Genomic DNA, 26224 nt, shown 5'->3' on the forward strand with positions numbered 1-26224 from the left:
ATATAAAATACGTAACAAAAGTAGCGATTAGCAATAATGGCAATATAATAAAAGCCAATATAATGTTACATATAAAAAGCACAATTTATTGTGATATATATTTATTTATAAAGTAAACGTAGTTTGCGCTCTTTACATTCATAAAATAGTGAACAAAATACTTTGGATTATACAGGGATGTTCTCAATACACTGATAGTGTACAATATTTAATGACTTTTACATGATTATATCTTATTTGCTAATGTTTTACTACACATTCTTTTTACTTTTATAATTTCACCGAATATTAGCTAAAATATACGAAAACGTTATTAGTGTCAAAATTTTACCAGTGACATTAAACGCATTGATTGTTATACGATTTTATACAAGCTTTTACGTAAAAATTCGTAATGTAGCTCTCAATCAATCTTATTATTCATTAAAAATTGTTACGCTTATTGGAATGTTTGCACAATCACAGAACAGTATTTATATTTAAGTATTTGTAAGCTTTTTATATCATTTTACTAATCTAAACAAGTTTTATGATAATATGTCATTCTACAGTGATAGATATTATTTCGCGGCTTGCAAGTAAAAATTAAAAAAAAAGAGGTAAATGTCGCTTTAGCTGGAAAGCCATATGAAATCGTACAATGATTTTAAACTAAGTACTTAGTTCTGGCTATTAAAAATAAATTCTAAATATATATTTCGAGTTTTGACTGTGACATATACATCCGTACGTATATATATTGTACATGTATAATAAACTACATGTCCTAGAAAAATAATAAAATGTTTCTGCACGGATCTATATTATCTTAAAATATAAATATACTTTGATGCAAATTATAACTCGAGAAGTAATTTAAATTATTCGCATATATGTATCATATATATTTTATAAATTATTTAAATGTATCTCATTTCAACTTCTTAGTACCCGTTATACTGAGGAAGAAGAGGAGTGCCATGGAATAATTGATCTTATATTATATGTATTACGATTATCAACTACGATTATCGGCAAAGTAGCAATAATATATTCGTACCTCTGTGTTCGTGTGTACACACGCACGATGTCATGTTGTACAAGGCAATAATAACATTGTATTAATTATTTCAAATAATTCGATAGTTTATATTTTAATATAATTGCAATAAAGATTATTTTGTATTATTTACAAGTCCTCCGAGACTTATATTTTGCCAGTTTGCCTGTTAGGAATAAAACAAAATTTTATTTTATTTCTCCATATATTTTATTAGCACTAGGAGTTTTAATAATTAATTTATTAAAAATTTATTAAAAATTTATTTTAAAAAATTAATCTTTATTAAATTTCATTAAGATTTTATTTTTATCATAAACTGTGTTATTTCTTTGTATTTTTTATGTTTTAAATTCACGACTAGTTAAAATTTGTTCTTATTACTTACCCCTATACCAGTTACCCATCCAGTTCCAGCTGGATTTTCATGAGTAACTCCAATTCTTCGACAGACAATACCGGCTCCCGAGATTGCCCAAACTTGTCCTTGCTCGCTTGAAATGGATACATGTCGGAATCCTTGCTTAGCATTTAATACTGACATATCTGCAAACATTAATACGTAAATTATTTCAATAAATAAAATATGAGAGTGAGAGAAAGATTAAAAAAAAAAAAAAAAAAAAACGTGTCCGATACCTATATGAATAGGATCGTTTGGCATAGCAGGTAATGTCTGCCAATGAGTTCCCTCAGGAAAAACGTTAGGTTGTACTTCGCGGCGTACCGATAATCGACCCATTGTATCCAATGCCCACACTACATCGTATCCTACAGAAATTTGCTTCAACTGAGCGTTCGAAGGTGGCTCGACATTTTGCCATTGTACACCTAAATTTTTAACCAATCAATAATTACATTTTTATTAAATATATTACATTATAATAACGTGAGAAAAAAGTATATTGTTTTAGTAATAATATTTAATTAATTTCATACCTGTTGGTTTTGTAGCACTGATACCTAATCTCCAACAGGAAGAACCGTTTTTTCCAATAGCCCAAACTTGACCACACGGACCGCATGATATGCTAATTAAAGGCTGATCACTTGGTATATGTTCCCAGGTTATTCCCTATTTAATATAAAAAATTTATATTAAACTTATATTATTTGTGCAAAAAATACAGCTGTATTATATTAATTTGAAAATTAATCATACGCGCATACATATTCTAATTAACAATCTGATGCACGCGCGCGTCTACATTATATATATATAGTATAAATATAATTTAAATACCATTGGACATGATTCCGAAACTCCTCGTCTAAATAAGGCTTCACCATTTGTAGCAACCGCCCAGACATGAATAAGACTATCTGTACCAGGCTTTCCAGTTGCCTGTTATAATTAAAAAATATAAGAAATCGAAATATGTTCTCTCCGAAATGTTTAAAAATAAATAATAGATAAAAAGCTTACATATAGAGAGACATCAACGAGTTTCGTGTTTCCTAATTCTTGCCAAGGTCCACTAGTCGTTAATTGACATCTTCTAAACCATCGCCTTCTTCGAACGTAATCGGTAAATTGTTTTTTGCCGTGATATTGCGATGGGAAATCTGTAGCGTACTGCCACCCATCTCTATCAACGCCACCAGGTGTATGAAAGTCAACGATCCAATCTGATACCTTTAAAAAATAAAAATTGCTTTAATCTGCATCTTCGCAATCTTGTTTGCGCATTTACTTACCCAATGCCAGTGCATTGATAATAATTTCGTATGCTCTCGCGTACATTTATGCCGTCCAGTTGCGTCGCTCCACATATACCGATCTGTTGGAAGTCCGTGCGCGGTATATCCAGTCACCGGATTCCAACGTTGATTTTCATACACATAATAATTGTGGGTATCTACCATCGTATTTATTCCGGTATTGCTAGTTCCCAAACCTGTATGATTTATGTCACGTTAATAATTTGTATTAATTAAAGACACGTTTAAAATAAAATTATGGAAAATCGTGATATTATGTTAATATAAATTCTTTCTTTCTTTTTTTTTTGCTTATTGTACAAAACATATATGTATTGTATTATTACCGAAGATTAATATTAAATTACCTTTGAGAAACGCGCCGCCCCAGCCTCCCGTATATACCCAAGCGGTACTATCGTATCCGATGCCCCAAGTAACACCCGCGGCACACGTTTCGACTTTTTTTAAATGTCCACCAATTTGTCTCCAAAACATTGTACTGGGTTCAACAATAACCTACATAAAAAATAAAAGTAAGATAAAGTTTCTGAGATAAATGAGTTTAAATATCTAAATGCAGTTTTCTATGTAACGAAGTAATTCTGCGGCCGGATTTAAATTCGGCGAATAAAATTATATTTTAAAACATGTTAAAATTTTGCAGGCCTGTGTAGTCAATGCGATCACAAAAATTAAATATTTGATTAAATAACGTTTTACTTACAGATGTAGATTTATACGTGATACTACATAAAGTCAGTAATCCTTTGATACGTAAATGTGTAATACTGGTTGGAGATATTCGGTGACTGTAAAAGGTGTACTCGCTATCGTTAATATAAATTTTATAGCCGCGTTCTTCGCAAACAATATACAACGTAAAGTCACAGCCTGCTTTTAACGGGCTATTTCCATTTCTTTCCTCATCTCCCCATTGATTGCTTTGATATGTATTCCGTACAATAATATTTTCTTTGAGTCTCGGATTAAAATGCAACGCGATATCATGACTGTCCGTTACAGTCTTATGTTTCACAATTGTTGTTGTATAACAAACGAGATTAAAAGATAATCTGGAATAAATAGTTATAATTAATAATCACAATTAACAATCTGCACGAGTTTCTTTCTGAAATTAGACGAGAGATGTACGAATATTAGATTTATGTAATTCACCTGTCAGCATCATCGTGAACGCATACTGTAATTTTTAGACTACTACCACATCCAAAACCATTTTGTAATATGCTTTCAAATGGTAAATCTTTACTGGCAACATCCATTTCTTGTACATATTTATCCTCAGATAACTGGCATTCCTATACATAATAAAATTGGAATAATATATAATTTTTCCGACAATGTATTAATATAGCTGCTTTTGTTTTACCTCTGCAATTGCAGGATCGAACACATACACGTCACCTAATGCCGTTGTGGTCCAAATGGAATTTGGACCAGGTTTACCATACACATTATTCATTTGGCAAGATACTAAATAAAAAAAAAAAAAATTAGAAAAAGCGTTACACATTATTTTTTCCTATAAAATCTTCCTATAAAATTAATATATCTCACCTGAAGTTAAATGCGCCAACCAATCTTCCATTTCTGTGTCACTTGCAAATTGTAATCTAATTACTTTTGTACGCTTTAATTTGGGAGTATGAATCGCTATCCTTGGATTACCTGGTTCACTGCAGCAAACGACGCATGTAATTTCGGAGACAGGAAATTGTATCTGCAATATTATTATTCCTGTATCACATAATATTTTTTATCGTGTTATAAATTTGCAACTATAATTTCTATTTTAATAATTAACGTACTATACTTGTTACACCATCTGAATTTAATATTATTAAAGTTCCAGAATCTAATAATCCAGTGTCGCTACTTATCCATTCCAATTCGATTTTGCAATCTTCGTATACGCTGCCATTTTTTATTTTACATTTAGCATCGCCACTTTTTACCCAAGATGATCTAAGACAAAAATATTAAACAGAAATATTTCATAAAATTGTTCTATAAAATCCTTATCGATATCTTTTGCTTACTTCTCGATCGCTTTTTCGTATCGTACTGAAGAATCAAATGGCATTTTCGTTAATCTCGCTTTTAATTCATCTAAAATGTTTATTCTCCATAATTCACCAATTTCCCCTTGTGTCGTGCCGTTGCCATCAGCAATCCTATTTAATTACAAATATAAAAAGTTAACACACTTTTAATTTTTTTAAGAATTGCATTATTCAAATAGAATTCGATATTTTACCATTTCGGTGGATTTGTTGGATCAGCAAAGCAGGCCCCAGCTTCTACCTTATACCACAATACGTCGCACTCGGCCCAATATATTATCCCTGCGCTATCATCTTCACCATATACTCCAGAATCTCCAGTTAAATCTGGATCAAATACACTCCCATCTGTTTCTGGATGTGCTTCAACACCTACCATAGAACCAACGGAATGAACAGGACTCCAAGCGGCAGGATTAATCTACCAGAACAGATAATTAATCATCTAAATGTTTTTTTTTGTTTTTTTTTTTTTTTTTTTTTTAAATTACAATAAATATCTTTTAACTCTATTCTAAAAGTATTTTAACCTTGACAGTACTGCCCATTCCTTTTCCCGAAACGACTATCGACTCTCCACTTTTTGCTAAAGATTCGTTAGATATAGTTATATTAGCGACACTTGCTTCGTTTAAATCACTCGTATCTACAGAATTAGTAGATCTGTAACGCAAAACAATTATATTTTATTACATCTTTTATATAAACGAAAACGTTAACTCTTACCTCTTTCTCTCTTCACTGAGATATATGCTTTGAAAAGATGTTTGTTGAATATTTTTTGCGGATGCGCCATCGCCAGTACGTTGCCACAATTTTAAAGATGTTGGTGTTGGCGCCGAACGTGACTGCTCTTCCCATTCTCTGATTAACATTGTACCTTCACCAGTACTATGAGGACGATTCTATAGACAAAGACAAAAGATATGCTTTAGAAACTCAATTAAATTAACTTATTAAAGTGTATCATATTTTATTATAGAAGTATCGAATTTATATTAATTAAATGAGTAAAATATTAAATGTATAAACAGTATTTGATAAATTTTTCTTACCAAGGAACTCCAGCTCTGATGACGCTGCTGTTGAGGCGTATCGCAAGTACTGTGTCTATTGCTAGACGATAAACTAGCGTTGCTACTCGCTCTACTTAATTGCAATGGTGCATTTATTAATTTCCACCGTTTTCCCGTCAATTCAGAGCGTGTGATACCAGTACGATAATACAAACATCGATCGTCATAGCCGATAGCCCACACCTTTGTACACACGAATAAAAATAAATTCACGATTGAAGTGCGCATAAGTCGCAATATAAATTAATAATTATTTAATATAATTACTTGATCATTTGGAGCAACAGATACTAATGCCATTTTGCTTAACATTTCAACCCAACCGGTTCCAGTGGCCAGTTGTTCACAGACACCGCTTATTTCGCCTTGAATACCTTTTCGAAACCATACTCCTCCATCGTGCGTTATAGCCCACACGGCATCGGTACCAACGCTAATTTGTACCAGTCTTAAGTCTTTCTGCGGCGGTTCTACTTCTGACCAATCGTCGCCTTAAATAAATATAAAAAGTTATTAAAAATTTCTTTAAAAGATATTTAAGATTATGCGCAAAAATGTTGTGCTATAAATAAATTATTCTTTATTTTTACTTACCCATGGGATTGTCTCTCGTCACGCCTGTACGAACTAACGCTTTGCCTACCATAAGAACAGCCCACACAAGGCCGGTTGCTCCAACATTAATTTGACATACCTCATAGCCATTTGCCAACTTGATAGAGCTCCATCTTTGTCCTTCGGGACAGGTTGTACTTGTTCCAACACGAAACATTACCTTAAAAAATTCGCAAATAACAATTTAGCTTTTAAAGCTTAAATATTTAAAAAAAAAACTAACAATTTTGATAAAAATAATACCCTTCCGTGAGCTGTTACTGCCCAAACTACTAAACTACCACAATTGCTTCCAGGCATTTGGTTTCCGCCGACTGCCACATCAATAAAAGGTTCCTAAAAAAATTAATATGTATATATTGTATAATATATAATACAAATAAAAAGAATAAAAAATGAATCGAAAGATATAACATTCAATTACCTTGGTTGGGTCTTTATGTAAAGGTGCAATAGCACACCACGAATTCATAGCGCTATATCTCCGATAACGAACCCATTTGCGCCTTCTTACACAAGACTTCCATTGTTTTTTCGTAGAATATGTAGCTGGAAAATCAATTGCGTATGTCCATCCCTATCAAAATATCAGATTCTCTGTGATCATAAGATTCTCTTTGGTCGTGGGCACAACCGATAACAAATCTATACATAAATAAAATCTTATGAAAAACATAATACTTGAAAAGCAAAAAGTGTAATATACATTACTAAATTTTAGTATACAGTTATTCTAAATAAAAGTGTACTATTATAATATTAGCATGTAATATACATAATTTTACTGTTAAAAAAAAAATAGTTTAAATTAAAATTTTCGACTAGAAAGATTCTTTTAAAAATAATAGTTAAATACATATTTAATTTATATACATTAAATTTAAATAATTCTAGAATAAGAAAAAAAAAAAAGGGAATAAGATCATAAGTTTTAGAGGGATTAAAAAAATTTTATTTACATCGTGATCTAATGGCTGGCCATCCAACGTTGTTTCTATTTGCCAATCGCCTTCCCATTGCCACGCCATCGACGGCAATTTTACTTTATCTCTACTACGATCAACTGTTCCATCTTGATTAGAAAAATTATATCTGTCAGTTGGAAGCAGTCTTCCTGAGAAACCCTCCAGTGGCAACCATCGCTAAAAATTTATTTATTAATAAATTTTTATTAATTAATTAATTATTCTTAAATAAAACAGACTATTTTTATTTAATTATAGAATTAAATTTAAATGATACTCACTTCATTCTCGTAAGTTTCTTCCTTGATCCTAATCGGTACATCCAAACCGTGAACGTGAACGTAAACTTGACGATCCCCACCGATAGCCCACATAAAATGTGGCACAGCTGATAATTGTTTAAATTCAAGTCCTAGGTACATGAATTCACGCCACATACTCCCGGACGTTGATAATCCAAAAACACGCCCTTCATTATTAATGGCATATAAATACGAACTTGGCATTTTAAATCCAACGTGGTTTTAACACGTTAATCTGTAAATAAAAATTATATCTTAATAAAAATTTCCATTTTCGTGTAAAACACAACCTTAGCATTTTAGACAAATTTTTATGTAACAAGTATATATTTCGACACATTTTCTTTAGAGATAATATCTTTAATGATTTTACGATGACGTTCGTTACATGCTACGCATTCTCCAGGGTCGCTATTGACAGGTTTTTTAACCTAAACACCGGAGCACTTTAACGTGGAATATATTGAGTCGCAAGCAAGAGCGACGCTTAAAACAAATGCAATAATTAATTTTGAGCAACATCCGTCGAATGAGCCCAAAAATATCGAAATCGGAGTTGATGAGGGTATTCTTAATAATTACCTTAAAGATATCGGAAGAGAATGACACCTTTCAAATTGGCACTTGTTAGCATTCGTCTCCAGATTACTCCGAAAAACACGTAAATGAAAAGACAAACCTATAGGCTTATTTTTTCCATATGAATTAGTAAGTAACACAAAAAAAAAGTCGTATCTGTATCTCTTTCTCTCGTTCTTTCTACAGTGTGTAGAAATACAGTTTACGCATACTTGCTATAGTTACATATACATACATATATATCGCATTATAGCTGATATATATTCCATACTTGCTAACTCGTGGTTGTCATAGTAACAATACGATGAAATATTTTGACACTCGAAGGGAAAGTGTCGAATTGCTGAACAAATAGTCTTTTAAATCGACTTCAATAATTAATAAAAATGAGCACAATTCTTGGTGGTGGCGATGACACTGAAAACATTGTTATTTTTGACATATCTAAAAATGAAAGAAAGTTGAACGAGGAATTTAAAATACTTCAACGAAAATTGAAAGCAAAGTGGAAATTTGTGGAGTAAGTTAAACTTTACTAAGCAACTTTATGCTTGATTGATTTATTTATATATTTATTTATATAATATATTAATTGCCGAGTTGAAAAACTTATAGTCTTATTAATTGTATTTTAGAAATAATGAGGCTATATCTCAAGAATTATTGGCAACTGCCAAGATCCTAGTCTTGCCAGGACCACTAAGCAAATTTACAGAGCTTGAAATGAACTCTATTAGGAATTTTTTAAACTCTGGTGGCAATGTTCTTGTTACACTTGGAGAAGGTGGTGAAAATAAATCCAATACAAATATAAATTTTTTGCTAGAAGAATTTGGTATAATGGTAAATAATGGTATGTAAAAATTCAAGGAAAAGATAATTATATATTTTTTTTTATATTAGAAATTCTTTCTGGATATATATAAAAACTTGTATTAACAATTTTTATTTTTACAGACAGTGTAGCTCGTATGAGTTATAGTCAAACAATGCATCCCAAAGAATCTCTAATATCTCAAGGCTTATCAAATAAATCTGTATTTCTAAAGAATCATGATGAATACATGTAAGACAATTTTATAATATTTATCTAATGATAATTTCAATTATTAATATATGATTGTTTTAGTGGTATGAAATTTTTGTATCCTTATGGTGCAACACTAAATGTAGTGCAACCATCTGTTGTTGCTTTATCTAGTGGATCGATTGCTATTCCAATGAATAGGCCAATCTGTGCATATCATTGTGTGAAAAGCAGTAATGGAAAGCTTGTTGTATTAGGCTCATCTAGGATGTTGACAGATATTTACATAGAAAAGGAAAATAATGATGCATTAAGAGATATGATTTTTGATTTCTTTGAGCTGACTGTCACAGAAACAATGGATCTTCACATAGATGATATAGAAGTATATTACATGCCACATATTTAAAATATACATATAGTTTATAGTATTGTTACGCCGGATTAAATTAATCGGATTAAAAGCGGGCGTAACAGTATATTCTTACAAGGGATTTTTAACAAGTTAACATATTATATTTTTATATATTTTACAGTTTTGGGAGTACAATTTTGTACCAGATATAACACAACAAGCTGACAATCCAAAAGTTTGCACACAAGATTTAGATAACATTGATATACCTTACGAATACACCAAGTTATTTAAACATCATTTTTATTCGATAAATTTAAACATGATACCGGCATGCATAAAAGCATATGAGACATTAGGGATAAAGCATGAACCACTTACTTTAATTCCACCTCATTTTGAAGCACCTTTACCTCCTACACAAGCGTCGGTAAGTATAACATAAAATTAATTTACGATCGCACAAGTTATATAAAATTGAAATAATTCCTACAGGTATTTCCTCCAAGTTTCCAAGAATTACCTCCACCTGCTTTGGAGCTGTTTGATTTGGATGAAGCATTCAGTTCTGATTTATTAAAATTGTCACAGCTTACTAACAAATATATGGCAACGAAGGAGTTATCGAATGATAAAGAATTGGATCACTATATTAGAGAGTTTGGAAGTATAATAAGGATAAATAAGTCTAACACACATACTGCTAAAGAAGTATTAAATTTTGTTTTCCAGAAAATCTGTAGTTATAAAGCAATGCACGATTAAATTTTTTTTTTCGAGAAAAATGTAATACAATGTAAATAATTGATTGTATATAGCAATTGATTAAAGTTTAATAAATAATGATAATACACGTATACGTGATATTACATCTGTAGATAATACAGAATATTTGAATCACAGTTACGTTCTTTGTCGCGTCAAGACAATGGCAGCAGCGTATAAAATAAACGCAGCCAATCGTGATCGTTATTTCCGAGTACTTCTGAGACTCAAAATATTATTTTTATTGAAAATATGATTTAAAAAATTATGATTGCTTAGTTCGGTGTAATAAAATAGTTTCTGCAATTGAGAAGGAATTTCTGATTTTTATGCTATCGATAAACCGGTTCGAGGATGTCGCTGTTTTTCGTAAATGCGTAAGTAAACAAATGTTTGTGATTTTTAGGTTATAAGTTATTATCTGATATACTTACTATAATACTGCATGTAAAAGAAGGTAATTTATCCATCTATGAGGTAATTTAAAAAAAATTTAATAGCTTAATTAATTTGTCGTTTCGTTTAAATTGCTATAATAGTGTCATATTTATATTAAATCGATATCTAATCAAAGTTTTTATAAGTGGTATTGTTTGTCTTAAAATAAATATTAATTGTAAAATAAATGAACATAAAAATATGTTTTACATTTTTAGAAATCAAGATAGCGAAGTAGAAGGCGATTCAAATGGGGATTTGCAAATTGCTTCACCTGGAAATTCTGAAGCTCAACAAGCATTGGCCCATTTCTGGCCAAAAGTTATGGAAGAAATAAAAAATATTAATACTGTTTGTATAATTATAAATACATATATATATTGGTATAACTGTAGTAACTCAATAAAGTTTAATAATTTTTTAATATTTAAATAAATTTCGTCATATAGATGGATCTTAAAACACAATCTTTACCATTGGCAAGGATAAAAAAAATCATGAAACTGGATGGAGATGTGAAAATGATAAGTGCAGAAGCTCCTATGCTTTTTGCTAAAGCAGCAGAGATCTTTATACATGAACTTACTCTTAGAGCTTGGGTACATACAGAAGATAATAAGAGGCGAACTCTTCAAAGAAATGATATTGCAATGGCAGTTACAAAATATGACCAATTTGATTTTCTCATTGATATAGTACCTAGAGATGAAATAAAACAAAGTAAGGCACAGAGCGAAGGTACCGTGCGTACCTCTATGAATTCGGATCAAGTTCATTATTACTTTCAATTGGCACAACAACAAGCTTCGGCGAATCAAAACGTGCAGAGTAGCGGCACTACTACGCAACCTATACAAATTGTTCAGCCGTCTAGCGGGCAAATCCAAACCATCAATATCGGCAGTCCTGTAGAACAGGTATGTTACTTTAATTATTAAAAAAAAATTTAATGCATAATTTTCACGATTTTATTAATTTTAGGAAAGCACCAATACTACCACAGCTCAAACAGTTACGGTTCAAAGTCCACAACAATCATCCAACCAACAAATTATTCAATTACAACAGCCCCAACAAACATCTACCACACAAGCTGGAGGAATACAAATCGTACAACAGATCGTCACTCCCAGCGGCGAAATTCAACAAATACCCGTAAATAAAAAAAAAAATTTTTATGAAATAATTAACTATTTTTAATTGCATATTACTTTTGGTCTTCTTTATCCTACTTTTTGTTTTAGATTCAGTTAACACCGCAGCAATTACAAATGATTCGCATGCAAGTGCAAGGTGGAAGCAATCAACCGATTATAATCCAAACCGCTCCAATACAAACTCAACCACAGTTAATACAAGTTGCACAAGGTTCTCAAGCTCCAGTTTTTTTACAAGCATCTAATGCCGACACTGAATAATATTAATTATCTTTAATATTTTAGCTATATTTGTACAACACAATAATTTTTGATAAAACATTATCGTTTTGTAATTAAACTTATTCGTTTATTACCATTTAGACATACATTTTTTTTCGTATTTATAAATAAGTTGAATAAAAAGAATGGCTTATTAAATATAATTAACACTATATTAGGCAATTAATTAATATTTAAATAGAATAATAATCTTATTTGTTCAAAATTTTTTCTATGTATTAATATCTCCAAAATTGCATTTAACGTGCGTGCGTATAATATATATAATAAATATATCTTTATTCTAATACTGTTTTGCTTTTTATTATACTTTATCTTCTCTTAAAAGAGTACGATCATTTTTCAAGCGTTTAAATACTTTTAAATCTATTAATTCTATATATGAAAAATTACTATTTAAAAAAGGGAGAAAAATTCTTTCTGAAAAATACCTGTATTTATCATGACCGCACATCCGGGCGCTGTTATAAGCTGATCGAAGGGTTGGTCACTGAAGCGAAATGAGGTGAATCGAGGCGATGTAAGGTGAAGAATAAAGATAAGCAGCTAACGCGAGATGTAATCTGATTCGTACGTCGCGTTCCTTAGCCGCTGGCTGCCTGCTTCGCATGGCTGAGCTTAGGACTGGCTGGTGCAACTTGTATTATGTTTCACGTTGCTGCGGTTCTTGTCTGGCGAGTCTTGACGCTCAGAATCTCTACAATAGCCTCGAAATGTCACGTAACAGTAACTACGCGTATTCTTATTAATTCGTGAATATTCGCATTGATGTAACTTTGTTATTAATGTAAATGGAGAACAGCCATGCTATTATCATTAATTATTCACTTAAATCGCGGAACATATATATGGAAGTTTGATATTATTTATTGATACTAATTGACAATGAATTATTAAACAATGTCGTATAAATGATTAAAATGAATCGATAGTAAATTAAAAACTTTTCCAATCTTAAGAATGCAAATTTTTACGTGTTTAATTTCAGTGTAATAAGTTATGTTCGTTTTATCAAATTTTAATTCATATATTACCTAGAAGGATCAACTAAAATACTTAAATGCAGATGAAGTATGTAGAATAAGATAAAATAAGAGCCAGCTAAAGAGACGTCGATATTTGCCGATGTATTAAAACTTGATCGATCGGAATACCAATTTGGCGAGGGAAACCTACGAATATATATATATATATAATATACGGGGTGCTAAAAAGAAACGTATAATAGCGTTTATCTCCACAAATTTTGTTTTATCAATTTAAAATAAGTTTTTTTTACTAAGCGAAATTTTCGATTGTATTTGATTGTTTTTATGATCGCTACTTTTTATCTTATTTTTAAGTGGTCGGCACAATCTTAATGATGAATTAGAATCAGAATATAAAATAGACCCTTTACTTACCGATTTATAAACGTGATCTATAACCCAGATGTCTGGGTTTTTTATTATTAGTACGGAACAAAGAAATGAACTATTTACTGACGTCGCCGCGGTTCCGATTGTCAAGGAAGTCACGAATCGCAGCACGTCGCAATGTCACATCCGGCAAGGATCTTAATCGGTCACGTTGAAACCACATATGATATTATCTGGGCGTGTTACATCGACCAATACTGTGTTCCTGAAAGACATAGAAATTACAAGAGAAAGCCTGGCAATTTTTTTTTTTTTGCAATCGACAAATAAAGTCAAAGATAATTTATGAGCGGGCACATGAAAGCATTCGAAATTTTTATTCTTCGAAATTAAACTAGGCTCGCAACCGCTCGATTTTAATTCTCATAATCGCTCGATAGATCCTTTTCCACCCTGCGATCTACGCCACTGCCTAAATACTCGGATTTCACGACATGTTTACAAAGATCCTAGAGATAAGTTGAGAATGGCCGCCACAGCCCCATGTCTCCTCCATGGGTGTAAGGTGACAGCTGCCTGCGCCTGCGTTGCGTGCATACACACGCACACACAGAGCAACCTTAGCAAAAGAAAAGATGTGGAAACCTAGAAAACGTAAAACAAATTAATTATTTAAACTCTTAAATCGTCTAGAATTTAATTATTCCAAGTACCAGTAAGAAATCATCCGCAAGCTTGTAAAATTAAAACATTTCGTCTCGCAATTTATACTTATCTTTGTTACTAAGAGTGAATGAAAAAAATAGAACACCCTGTATAGCGAAGGGAGAACGCACGTATCTACTCACACCACATCTTCATCGCATACGTATATCCCTCTTGAACGCACGGACATAGCGACGAAACAGGGAGAGAGATATCTCGCTTACTTAGCTTTGGTCCAGAACTTACTCGCAGGATCTTCGTACGCAACGCATCCATTTTTGCAAACTAGTCTCCTTCAAATATGCGTCACACATGTGTATCGAAGAAGGCGAAAGAAAGTGTGAGCAAGTTAAAAATTTATCAGAATTGTATTATATTCATACCAGCATCTCGTCGATCTTCTTCAGAGCCGCGTCGATAAACATGTTAATACTTTGATTCATTAACTTTCTCCATTTTGTGCCGATGTAAATTTGACACGATGATCCATGATGATCCTCGAGAGAATCTCTGAACACTTGAAGCGCTGAATGATTACGATCGGTGAACAATATTTGGAGGACAGCGATTAAACTCCGTTAAAGTATTCCATCGGTGACAGAGATACATCTGTAAAATTAAAAAAGAAAAAAAATTATTATGGAGACAAAGACGAGCGCTTACGGCGGTTCTGAAAATGTCGAGGTCGCCTTCGGCAAGCAAAAAGTAATAACACGTTACCAGCAAACGTGCCGTTTAACGAAAAACGGCACCTCGGGGTTCGCCTCGTGGTCCTCTACGACACCGTATACGTCTCTACGTGCCTGCACTTTTCGCAAAGTGTTCGTACACATGTACCTGGGTGGTCGTTACGTACATATGTGCACCATTAATACATTGAAGACGACTACAAGCCACCCGCATATCTCGAAAGGCTGGGACCAAGTTTCCTTTCTTTTTTCCTTCCTTCGCTCTATCACCCGCGACTTGCGAAGCTCTTATTCTATTATATCATAAAGGTATCGCGCTCAACTATCACTCCGCCATTTCTTCGCCGGCTATCGTCTCGTGGCCGATCCAGGATGATGACGCCATGTCTGCCTCCAGCGCGTCTTTTTATTATCCTTATCGGTTCGAGGGTAACGAGCGGCTCTTGAGAAACGCAATAACATCCGTCGCGTGTTAGAATCGATATTTCTTTCACGAAGGCGGTATATCACATTTGTCCCGAGGAAATACGACGATATGAGAGCCGCCGGCTCCTTCGAGAGAATGCTGAAAATTTGATTTGTATGAGAAGCTGATAGTGGAACTCTAAACTCGCAACAGTTTCGTATTGAACGTGGATGCAAGCTTCTACCGTCGGCTGAAATATAAAAAGAAACGTGCGATTAATAAATACATTTAATAATAAATTACAGTTAATAAATATATTTAAAGCCGGTGTTCATAGTCCTCGTTTTAAAATTATTTTAACCAATGTCTCGAGACGATAATCACGGCTCCGTGATTAATTGAAAACCAAATGAGACCTGTAGTTAAAATAATTTAAAATAATGACTGTCAATACCGGCTTAAAGGCTAAACACATTAAAAGTTTTACGTTAATTCCGATCAAACATACCATTTTTGATCGTAATAATATCCCGAAACAATTGCGTGGAAAGCTTTCGTGAGTGCAGCGCTTAAACGTGAAGGTTTCTCGAGATGCTTTTACAGTAACGTTAGCGAGACTTTTAACGAAATTTGAGAGTCCATCAAGCTGGTGGAAAACGCACAATGGATGTTAGTACAGGATGTAGGAAATTATATTGCCGTCCGTGTTGTTTCTCATTTTCGTCATCGTTCTTGAAAAATGCAGACTCACCCTCGCTGTTACAGTTACATTAGCCGCAAAGAGGTTTCAAATTTAATAGTCCATAGCGTGAAGTTTATCCCTCAAAGATATAAGACCTACAAAATTATTAAAAGATTAATAAAAGTATATACGTTCATTAAAATTATTAGATATCGAATTATTAGATTGATATATTAACTTTTTTTTTTTTTAATGCATGTATGCCTGATAAATCATCTAAGAGAAATATCTTTTAACAATTTCAAACGTAATTCAAGACCAAAGATAAATTTCTATCAGTTTTTTCTTTAACCGCATATGCATCCTTTTAATTTTAAGGGCTGAAGAGGACTCCGCGCTTGTAATATCTCGCAAACGACCATCCCTTCGCCCTTCATAATTTCACTTATAGCGAAGGCCCTAATTTGTTTTGTCACGCAGTGACAGAGGAAGCAGACATCTCGCGGCGCTTTTATCGCGCCGTAATCGATAAAGCGAGAAAAAAGGACGCAGGGACATTCTCGCCTTCCAGGAACCCACCGTAGTATGACGTAGTGCCGGTGGCGTGGACCTCCCGTCAAGAATTCTCTGTCTCCACGTAAAAGAAAGGTGAAAAAACTAAGAAGGACCGTCGAGACACTCTTTTACCTCCCTTTCACGCGAAGTGAAAGACTTATTAAATCGAAAATTATTTCAGAACGTTCAAAAAAAATTTTTTTTTTATAGATAAAAAAAAAAAAAAAAAAAAAAACGTTGGACTTATTATGCCTCTTCTTTGCACTTTTGTCCACCGCTAATTGCTCGAGAATAAAATTGGATCCTAATGAATACTTTATAAAACAAAGAATTAAAGAAATTAAAAAAAAAAACTAGGAACGCAATGCAACGGTATTTTATCGTGTCGAGCTGTAATCAGTAATGCGTTTGACGACTGTATTATTAACACGCAAGAACAAGCAACGTTTCTTTCCTTCTCAGTTCTTTCTCACTAATTCGTGGAATTCTGAAACACGCATTCTACGCCGGCTCTTATCAAGATCGTCTATAGATCCTTTTAATCGTCTCCTCTTCTCTAAAAAAAAAAAAAAAAAATAAAAACCTGTCCCGCCGGGGAAGAGCGTCATTGCTGGGCGATTTGTACAAATGAACGGCGACTGAAGGTGACAATTATTCGAGTGTAGAGGGGTAGACCTTCTCTCCCGCGTTAACTTGGTTTCTCTTTCTTCATCTTCGCCTCCATCCTCCTCGCGCTTCGTTATCGTCGATTCGCCTTCCTTATCTCCCGCGCCATCGCCCACCACGCGCGCGATTCACCACGTTTTCTCTCGCTCTAATTAACGAGCGACCTGTGTGCTTCACCGGCGAGAGCGAGATGAAGAAGGGAGAGAAAGAAAGAGAATAGCGCGAGAGAGAAGCAATTTATATTATCCTAAATAGAAATGCATTATTGAGCAGTGTTATCGCGCACGACGTACAAACAGTTCGGAGAAAAGAGATGACGAACCGTTGAAGAGAAAGAGAGAATAGGACGAGACGTCATCTCCGTGTAAAACAATTTTTATGTATATTTTTCTTGTTTTTTAAAGGAATTTAATTTATGTGGCAGCACGCGAGAGTTTTCGCAGAGAGAAAAAAAAAAGGAAAGGAAAACGCGGAAAGAGCAGAATAAAGACAAAAGGCCGGCGGGCGGGTTAAAGGACGAAGGAGCGGGGAACAAAGAGAGGCGAGACCGGAGGCTGAACGAGACGAAGAGGGCAGAAATGAAAGGGAGAAAGAAGGCTAGCGTGAGGAAAGGTGAGGCGGAGAGGAGTCGAACGAGCGGCCGACCACGTGATCACCGGGCGGGGGTGGCAGGCGACATTTTCGCATGCTCAGAACTCCGCAGGCCGCGGACGTATCGTACACGGACGGCGAAGGCCCGCCAACACATCGCCGTTGCGACGCCGCCGGGGGAGACGATGGTGGCGAGCCTCTGTCGTGAGTGATTACCGCGCGCGCCGGGCCAGCGTTTTCCAGCGAGGAGAGAAAAGAACCCGGCACCGGGAAACTTTAAACGCGCGCGATAGTCTACCACGCGATCTCGCGAGCGGCGGGGCTGTCTGCGGCGCGGCGCCGAAGCGTGGGTGATCCTCCTCGCGGGTCCTTTGCATCCCTCGCACGGTTACCGGCAGGCACGGGCGGAGATCCTGCGAGGGACGTGCGCGCGAAAAGGTCTTCCGCGACGCGGCACGACGTGGTGAATTTGGGCGACGGCGACGGTGGCCATCCGCGGCCGCGTATGTGTGTGCGTGCGCCCGGGCGGTGTGCGTGAAACGTAACGCACACGGGGTGGTGGTTGATGAACGGCACAGCGCGATGTTTCCATGGCCCTAAAAGATGCGAGAAAAGTGAGAACCCGAGCGAGAAAGTAGAGTGATATGAATGCGTGAATTCCGTCACGACGTGTTTACACGCACACGCACGTAGTGGAGACGCGCGAGCGGGTCCGCACGTACGCTCGTCCGCACGCACGCACGCGTGCGTTACTCACCCCCGGGATAACGATGCTGTTGTCAGAAAGAAATCGCCGACGACATCCTTGAATATCACGGCACTCTGTCTCGAGTCTGGAGCCAGCCAGCGGAACGTAAGGCTCTGATCGATATTGTTTGATTACTTTATCGCAAACGTCGCTCCTTTTTTATTATGATTTCATGTGGATATCTCTCATGGTAATTGATACGTGTACCCCATATGCCGAATCAGGATTTGTCGTTATGCGGGATCGTGTACCGAAGAGTAGTCTTCCTAAAAATTAATAAAGCTTGTTATAGAAATAGAAGGACAGACAAGTAGAGTAAAAAAATTTACAATAATGGGAAAGTAGATGACTGAAGTAAAAAAAATTAAGACAAACTTATTTTAAATATTAATTAGCTGTCAGTTAAAAAATTTAATCTTCCGTAATTCCACAAACAAATTAATTTCAATTTTAAATAAGTTTTTTCTGGCACGTCTTCAGTATTATTAATTAGTCAAAAATAATCAAAACCAAGAGTTTTGTTTTTTGCATACTGTGATTTCAAAACTATAACCTATAACATAAGAATTTTTTAAATATTGCTATTCTAGTACTTTACAATTACTATTAACATTAATATTACTGTGACTGTGATCGTGCGTCAACTCTCTCTCATATTATTAATTTGTAAAAGGGCTTAAGAGAGACAGAGAAAATTGTAAATGCTGTCGCGGATGTTCGCATACATGCATAAAACGTCATTATCAATTGAGCATGCGTAACTTATGCATCTAATTCGGCTCGTTACGGCAGTAATGTATTTTAATTGGCCATTGCGTAGTATCAGACAATACGTTCTCTCCAAAAAGCGCGTCGCGCTAGTTAACAACAGTTTCGCATGCTATTTTCAATAAGCATTTTACAAAGCTGCAGCAAATAGTGCCCGGGTAAAATAACGTTCCATCTAGAAGTGATAAAAGTTTTAACATGCACTGCAAGTGACGTCAACGGCAAAAGATTGCAAAGTTGAAAATAAATAGAACTATAATTTTAAGAAATTTCGTTTAAATATTAAAATAATCGGGGAGGGCACTAAAAACTACATGGCAACAGATATGTAATGAAAAGTACATTTGCAAGAACTATTTTAGCAATTAATCAATATTAATATTGTAAAATAAATCGTATTAATTTAAAGTAATTTATTATTTATCAGATCAGCAAAATTCTAGTTTCAAGTAATCTCAAGAATAAACATCTTAAGCTTTATAGCTGTGTTTAATAATCAAAGTATGCTTTAACGCTAGTTTAACGTTATTATGAAGAAATCTCGGTCAGAAAAAAAAGAAAAAAAAAAAGGAATAGGATAACAAAATTTGAAAAGACGTCCCCAAAGATTCTTATTCTTCGATGCGGCTAGATAGATGCGGACAAAAAGCTTTTGTCTCGATAAACTTCTCTTGTGTAGCCATCCTTAGGCTTTTCTTTTCTCTCTGTTGCTCTCTATCTCTTATTCTTACTCTCCCCCTCCCTTTCTCTCTCTCATTTTTACGGTCGACGAAGTAAACCGAGCCATTAGGTGGACGAGAGGAGACTTACGGATAAGCGCCGACATTCCTCTTGTTTCGCTGCATTTCGTTTTCCCTGACGATTGACAGACAGACAGCCAGTCAGACAGCAAGCTAAGCAACTCGGCCGCGATAAACACTTCGGCACAGGCTTTTGTTTAGATAAGCGGAGTGCCTTTCATCTCTTGCTTCGTTGTGCATTATATGCGATCCAGCGCAGCGAGATGACGATATACAGGGTGGCAGCAAATTCATAACATTTCCATCCACCTGGAGAGTCAAACTTTTTGCGCAACCTACGCAAAAAAATTCTGATTTAGCCCGGTATTCGTAGTCGGTATTTAAAATCGTCTTAAGTACAGTATTATTACCTTAACGCATTACTTAAGATGGTCTTGAAATAAGAACCGACTATGAAATACCGACCTTATCTAGAGTAAGTTTCATATGACGGTGAACGTCTCACTTCCTCGGATTTTTCTCACGGCATTGCTTATTGCCGCATCCGCGTAATCGTACACCTGTAAAAAATCATTCGTCAGTAATAAAAAGATTTCTTTTTTGTTATTAAATTGTTATTAAATCAAGATTTATTTGTACTCTTTAAGTCATGCGCTTCTAAACGGCCCTAACTCGTTCGTAATGCTAATCAGTCGAACTGATTAGACGAGCTTCGAAAAGGCATCGCGCTTAAAGACTTATTCGCAAAGAGTTAACCCCTTCTGCCTCGATAAGTGAGATTCGAACGTACCTTTTGCACCATCCCGAGAAGTATGTACGAGACATATGTACGCGCGCGGGGGCGGGAGTACAGATGTAGATAGTGACTTGGCAACATAAAGAATACATAACGCAAAGCATCGAGGATATCGTTCCATTGGCTGCCTCTGGTGCCCTGTGGTGTACGCCTACCCGGCCAGTCACTCCACCTCTTCGACACGCAATTGGCAGACAATAATCGTGTTCTCACGCGAACGAAGAGCCTCGCGAGCCCCACAGGTGCGACGCTACCTTCCACCTGCGAGAATCCCGCCGATGCGTCGTCGTTCAACGCCGGGTTATTACACCCGGCATTAGCATTATACGCCGGGGAGTGCAAACCCATCGATATCTCTGCGGGCGCAATTAAATCTCTGAAACGCAAGAACAAAACCGTATATTAGATATTATTACCTTCCATTAACGACACCTGGGGAGGGGGAGATCTTACGATTTCATCATGCGAACACTTCGCTTCTCCCCTTATTTTTTTCTCTACCGATTTCTCTTCCGGGTCGACCTCGGATCTTACTCTGATTCTGTTGCCGAAGTAACGGCTGATGAAAAGACAATTGATAATTTTGAGCACGACTCGGTTTCACTCGTAATAATCTTACTACTTTACCTTCCCACGCTCCCAGGGCAGAGGAAATAACCCGATGATTTATGTTGTTGCAGATAGAGTGATATGTTAACCGAAGACAATGATCCGACAAAACCAGCAGGGGTTTTAGACAATGCTGGCAACGTGTCCTCGTCGACAGAAGCCTCGGTGCAGCATCCTCGCGCCGCAAACAATGGTAGATAGAGAACATGCAGCCGCATTGGCGTAGAATAGATATCTCGACTGTAACGTAGTCTAATTACACAAAATACACTTTAAAAAGTCAGCACGTACCGGTCCGGTCTCGTCAACGCGAGGCTAATCCAAACGGTCGGTTAACTTTCAGGATTGCAACTGTTGTTTTAAAAATGACGTATTTTTAACATAAGTTTTACGTTCAGCAATTGCAACCCTGATGGTTAACCAACTGATTAAATTAACGGTTGGTAAAACTGGGCCGTAATATCCTGTTCGGAATAATTAACGAAAGCTTCAAAGCCATCAAAGCATCGACATTTTGGAGGTTTGTTTAGTTTAAATAAAATGTATTTTCTGTTGTCACGCAAGAGACCGAAGTTAAGAACGAGGTGCAGGATTGTCCTGAGAATGACAGCGTACCCGGTGGCGAATTATACATCGACGAAAACGCCGAAGAAAAAGAGCAGGACTATCCAGACTCGATGGAAAAGACCGATTACGGATCTTTGTACGGTCCCAACCAATATTACAACAGGTATTTAAATCTTAATAAATTCACCGATCATAATTTGCCAATTTAAACGTGATAAGAAAATTGCTTTTTTAAAGATAATTGCGGCAAAAAGATTTAATCGTAGAAATTTGCGTTTTAAATTAATGAAAATGTTAAAAATGTAATCAAAACTTACTTTTCTTTTTTTTTTTTTTTTATCATCAACAGTTCTTCTTTTTTCTGCAGCTTATACAATTCACCACCTTACGGATCAACGACAGCCTCGAAAAATGCATCGAGCTTGCAGAGCCCGTACTTGAGCTCTTATACATCGTCGAGCTCGATGACGCAGTATCCGTCCTATGCCAGTTACAATAGCGGGACGACAACTTTCCCGAATATGGCACAAAATATATCATCGGCCTCTCAGGTGAGAATGTACGCGACGCGTTCGAATTCACGTTCCACGTTCATCTTCTTCGCTTCTTCCTAATACTGACTTTACGTTTGTTTCTTTTTCTTTTTTTTTCTCCGCAGAAATTAGACTATAGCGCTTACAGCAGTAGTTTGTATGGAAACGACAGGGTACCACTCCAGTATTCCACATATTATCCTGTGCCCAGTTATCATGCGCCGCCAACCTCGTTTAATATCGGAAACATCGCCTTCGCTGGTAATTTTTTTACTGTTAGGGCATGTTCTTTTTAAATTAGCGCTTTTGATAAAACAATAATTGTAAAACAATCGTGACTAATGTTATTTTATGTGCATAAGAAAATTCGACCAAGTCTGCGCTCACGTTGGATCCAACGACACACGATGCGAGTGATTTAACCGCACGGGAAACTGCAAACATCGAAGGTAATGTTATATAATTTTATATATTGAGAATATAATTTTTAATAAAATATCTCAATGAAGAGACATACATGTGTAATGTTAAATACATATTAAAATAAAAAAATAATTTATTTGCATACGTTTACAGTGGCAACGACGAAGCCATGCAGGCGCGGAAGGAGACAAAGCGGAAGCGGAAACAGTATCGGTTCCGCGGACACAACGGAAGCCGGTCCTGATCGTATATTCATTTGGGACCTCGACGAAACCATAGTCGTGTTTCATTCCCTGCTAACTGGACAATACGCCACCAAATACCGTAAAGATGCGAACCTTCTGGCTCAAGTGGGATATAGGATGGAGGAAATGATATTTAGTTTGGCGGATACACATTTTTTCTTCAACGACGTTGAGGTGATGGAAATTCTCCAGATTCTGCAGAATATTTTTTATAGTATTTGATCATAATGATAATGTTAATATAATTTTAATATAATATTTTATACGATTTCTTACAATTTCTTTTTAAGAAATAATGAAAAGGATACTTGGCTTGAATGGCCTTTAGTATAGTCTTGATTTGGTTTTCTTTCTGACCATAAGTTGACCATATGCTTTAAAAGCTAACATCCGCACAAGTGACTACCTGGTGCAACACAGTTTGGGATTTTAGCTGAAATAAAATTATGGAGACTGCGTTTATTCGAATAAAAAATAATTGTATAGCCTAAATAAACAAAAAATAATTGTATAGCCGAACCTAAAAAAAAACGATTTAAACTACATTTATTTTGCAATGTATAATGATTAAGCATACTCGTAATTCACACTGAAATTAATATATTTTACGTATTTTTAAAATTAATTAATTTTTTTCGTAGGATTGTGATCAAGTGCATATAGACGATGTTTCATCGGACGACAACGGGCAGGACCTGTCATCCTATAATTTCGCGACCGACGGCTTCCATTGCGCGGCTGCAAACAATGGAATATGCCTAGCATCTGGTGTGCGAGGCGGCGTTGACTGGATGAGAAAATTAGCGTTCCGCTATCGTAAAATCAAAGAGATTTATTGCAATTATCGGAACAACGTAGGTGGTCTCCTGGGTACAGCCAAGCGCGAACAGTGGCTACAGTTGCGTTCCGAGATCGAAATGTTGACTGATAACTGGTTGACGTCGGCAGTGAAATGTCTAAACATTATCAATAAGAGAAGTCACTGCATCAACATCCTCGTAACGACCACGCAACTGGTGCCGGCGCTCTCCAAAGTTCTGCTTTTTGGTATTGGCGGAATATTCCCGATAGAAAACATATACTCGGCCTCTAAAATTGGCAAGTATCAAAATAAAATAATAAATTATTAAATAATTATTCAAAAATATTGCAATTGCACATAGATAACTTTATAGTTTAATAATAATAAAATAAAATAACACTTTTATTTTAGGAAAGGAAAGCTGTTTCGGTAGAGTGGTCGCTCGATTTGGCCGTAGATGTACGTACGTGGTAATAGGAGACGATTCAGACGAAGAAACGGCAGCGCGGGCGCATAACTTTCCTTTTTGGAGGATAAATAGTCATTCAGACACTCAAGCCCTGTATACTGCCTTAGAAATGGGATTTCTTTAATCAAAAACCGCATACGAAGATCAGTCTCTATCAGAAACTATTTTCAACATATAGAAAATCACATAATAGGTATTTCTGTGCGATTAACAAGAAAAAACTAGCGATAAAACTATACTTAACACACCCACATTCCTATACTTTTTTTCTGGAGCAGCTCGTACATTCCTATAACTTTTATCGTGTGTAATATACATAAAAGAAAGATTGGCACTTTCATAGCTATACTCGCCGATATTAAAAATGATTTAGTCGAAGATTTAGTCGGACATCTCGTCCGCAAGTGATATAGAATGAAAGTAAAATTTTAGTGGTAATAAGAAAATTCGGAGAACAAAGATTTATATGTATAATAAGATTCTTTCGGATGGTTTTCTAACATTGGCATTTAGTCAGGTGTACTATATAAATTGAAAAATGAAATCTGTGAAAAGTATATGTAATAATAATACACATTTCATGTACTTAAATGCACTACGTTTGCATCCTTCGTTTTCCTGATAAAAAAATCAAACAATTTTTAATATGTACTAATAGATTTTAATAGAACGGATTTTTTCCCTTAATATTATTTACGTCATATTTATGGATTTATATAATATTTCACGAACTATGTTTATAGTTATTGTTCACTTAATATAGCACAATATCTTGCACGTATGATACGCAAATCTATTGCAAAAAAAATCAGTTTGACTGTTTGTTACATTTTCGTGAATTATATCTGCTTTATATCTATATTTATCATATTACGTGTACTTTTTTTTTACATTCCTTTAACTTCTACGTCACAAATATAGTTATAAGCAACATTATGTATATTTTGAAAGTATCCATATCAATTATACATTATACACACGTCATATAACAATTTTACTGGACATAAATGCATTAAAAAAGTATTTATATATTTGTAAAAATATGATACAGTTATTACCATATTTTGGAATTGTACAAGGTTATTTGACAAACAAAAATACATTAATATTAATATAAGAAAAAGGAAGGAACGAATTAGTATAGTTACTAATTAACAGTTGACATCGTTATGTGTAAAAACAGTTTATAAAAATTTTCTGAATATATCGTATTATTCGTTATCAATGCTATTAATAAAAATATAATATGTAATGACTGTTCGTGTCTCAAAAAAAAAAAAAAAAGAATGGAAAAATGAAAGTAAAACTTTATTCTTTTGTAAAAAAAAAAAAAAATGCTCCGTGCATCAAATCTATGTTAAATTATATGTAGTACTAATTTAATATTGACTATTCTGAAAATAAATCAATATTCTAAGATTCTGTTTTATTTAAAATATATGTAACCTTAACATTTTTTTATTATATTTTTTTCGTAAGTAATC

The 26224-nt window shown here is 34.9% G+C and overlaps 4 protein-coding genes and 1 long non-coding RNA gene across 8 annotated transcripts; 3 read left to right on the forward strand and 2 right to left on the reverse strand.

Moving 5' to 3' along the window:
• Positions 1–83: 83 nt before the first annotated feature.
• Pex23 (peroxin 23) lies at positions 84–8506 on the reverse strand. Of its 2 annotated transcripts, XM_070665503.1 has the most exons (25): positions 8368–8506; positions 7765–8020; positions 7478–7660; positions 6943–7095; positions 6762–6854; positions 6498–6678; positions 6171–6394; positions 5883–6086; positions 5554–5732; positions 5358–5490; positions 5022–5248; positions 4804–4938; positions 4573–4729; positions 4322–4484; positions 4134–4237; positions 3920–4062; positions 3468–3816; positions 3109–3259; positions 2738–2937; positions 2466–2675; positions 2283–2384; positions 1979–2114; positions 1679–1870; positions 1428–1585; positions 84–1205 (listed from the first exon to the last, which is right to left on the reverse strand). In XM_070665503.1, the coding sequence occupies exons 2-25, from the start codon at positions 7987–7989 to the stop codon at positions 1155–1157; spliced, it is 4053 nt and encodes a 1350-aa protein (XP_070521604.1). In that variant the 5' UTR covers positions 7990–8020; positions 8368–8506; the 3' UTR covers positions 84–1154. The 2 variants fall into 2 exon arrangements, with proteins under 2 accessions (XP_070521604.1, XP_070521605.1); XM_070665504.1 differs by lacking the exons at positions 7765–8020; positions 8368–8506 and having other exon boundaries at positions 6943–7163; positions 7478–7617.
• Positions 8507–8623: 117 nt separating this feature from the next.
• Ift52 (intraflagellar transport 52) lies at positions 8624–10888 on the forward strand. Its single transcript, XM_070665509.1, has 6 exons — positions 8624–8884; positions 9000–9217; positions 9322–9430; positions 9494–9776; positions 9928–10176; positions 10242–10888. Exons 1-6 carry the CDS (start codon positions 8751–8753, stop codon positions 10509–10511), a joined length of 1263 nt encoding a protein of 420 aa, XP_070521610.1. The 5' UTR covers positions 8624–8750; the 3' UTR covers positions 10512–10888.
• On the forward strand, positions 10750–12446 carry Nf-yc (nuclear factor Y-box C). The gene is made up of 5 exons (XM_070665517.1): positions 10750–10888; positions 11168–11300; positions 11399–11866; positions 11931–12104; positions 12194–12446. The coding sequence occupies exons 1-5, from the start codon at positions 10866–10868 to the stop codon at positions 12365–12367; spliced, it is 972 nt and encodes a 323-aa protein (XP_070521618.1). The 5' UTR covers positions 10750–10865; the 3' UTR covers positions 12368–12446.
• Positions 12447–12662: 216 nt separating this feature from the next.
• LOC139107706 (uncharacterized) lies at positions 12663–21844 on the reverse strand. 2 transcript variants are annotated; one of them, XR_011546562.1, is made up of 9 exons: positions 21720–21844; positions 21087–21651; positions 20367–20856; positions 17367–19054; positions 16055–16383; positions 15172–15796; positions 14835–15060; positions 13792–14744; positions 12663–13560 (listed from the first exon to the last, which is right to left on the reverse strand). It is a non-coding gene; the product is annotated as an uncharacterized lncRNA (long non-coding RNA). The 2 variants fall into 2 exon arrangements; XR_011546561.1 differs by having other exon boundaries at positions 21087–21779.
• Eya (eya transcriptional coactivator and phosphatase 2) lies at positions 21779–26157 on the forward strand. Of its 2 annotated transcripts, none has more exons than XM_070665506.1 (8): positions 21779–21894; positions 22266–22431; positions 22636–22819; positions 22927–23062; positions 23164–23250; positions 23378–23643; positions 24111–24567; positions 24683–26157. In XM_070665506.1, exons 1-8 carry the CDS (start codon positions 21783–21785, stop codon positions 24862–24864), a joined length of 1590 nt encoding a protein of 529 aa, XP_070521607.1. In that variant the 5' UTR covers positions 21779–21782; the 3' UTR covers positions 24865–26157. The 2 variants fall into 2 exon arrangements, with proteins under 2 accessions (XP_070521607.1, XP_070521608.1); XM_070665507.1 differs by having other exon boundaries at positions 21791–21894; positions 22268–22431; positions 22618–22819.
• Positions 26158–26224: the final 67 nt, after the last annotated feature.

The sequence above is a fragment of the Cardiocondyla obscurior genome, linkage group LG13 (genome assembly GCF_019399895.1).
Source record: "Cardiocondyla obscurior isolate alpha-2009 linkage group LG13, Cobs3.1, whole genome shotgun sequence".
Lineage (NCBI taxonomy): Eukaryota > Metazoa > Arthropoda > Insecta > Hymenoptera > Formicidae > Cardiocondyla > Cardiocondyla obscurior.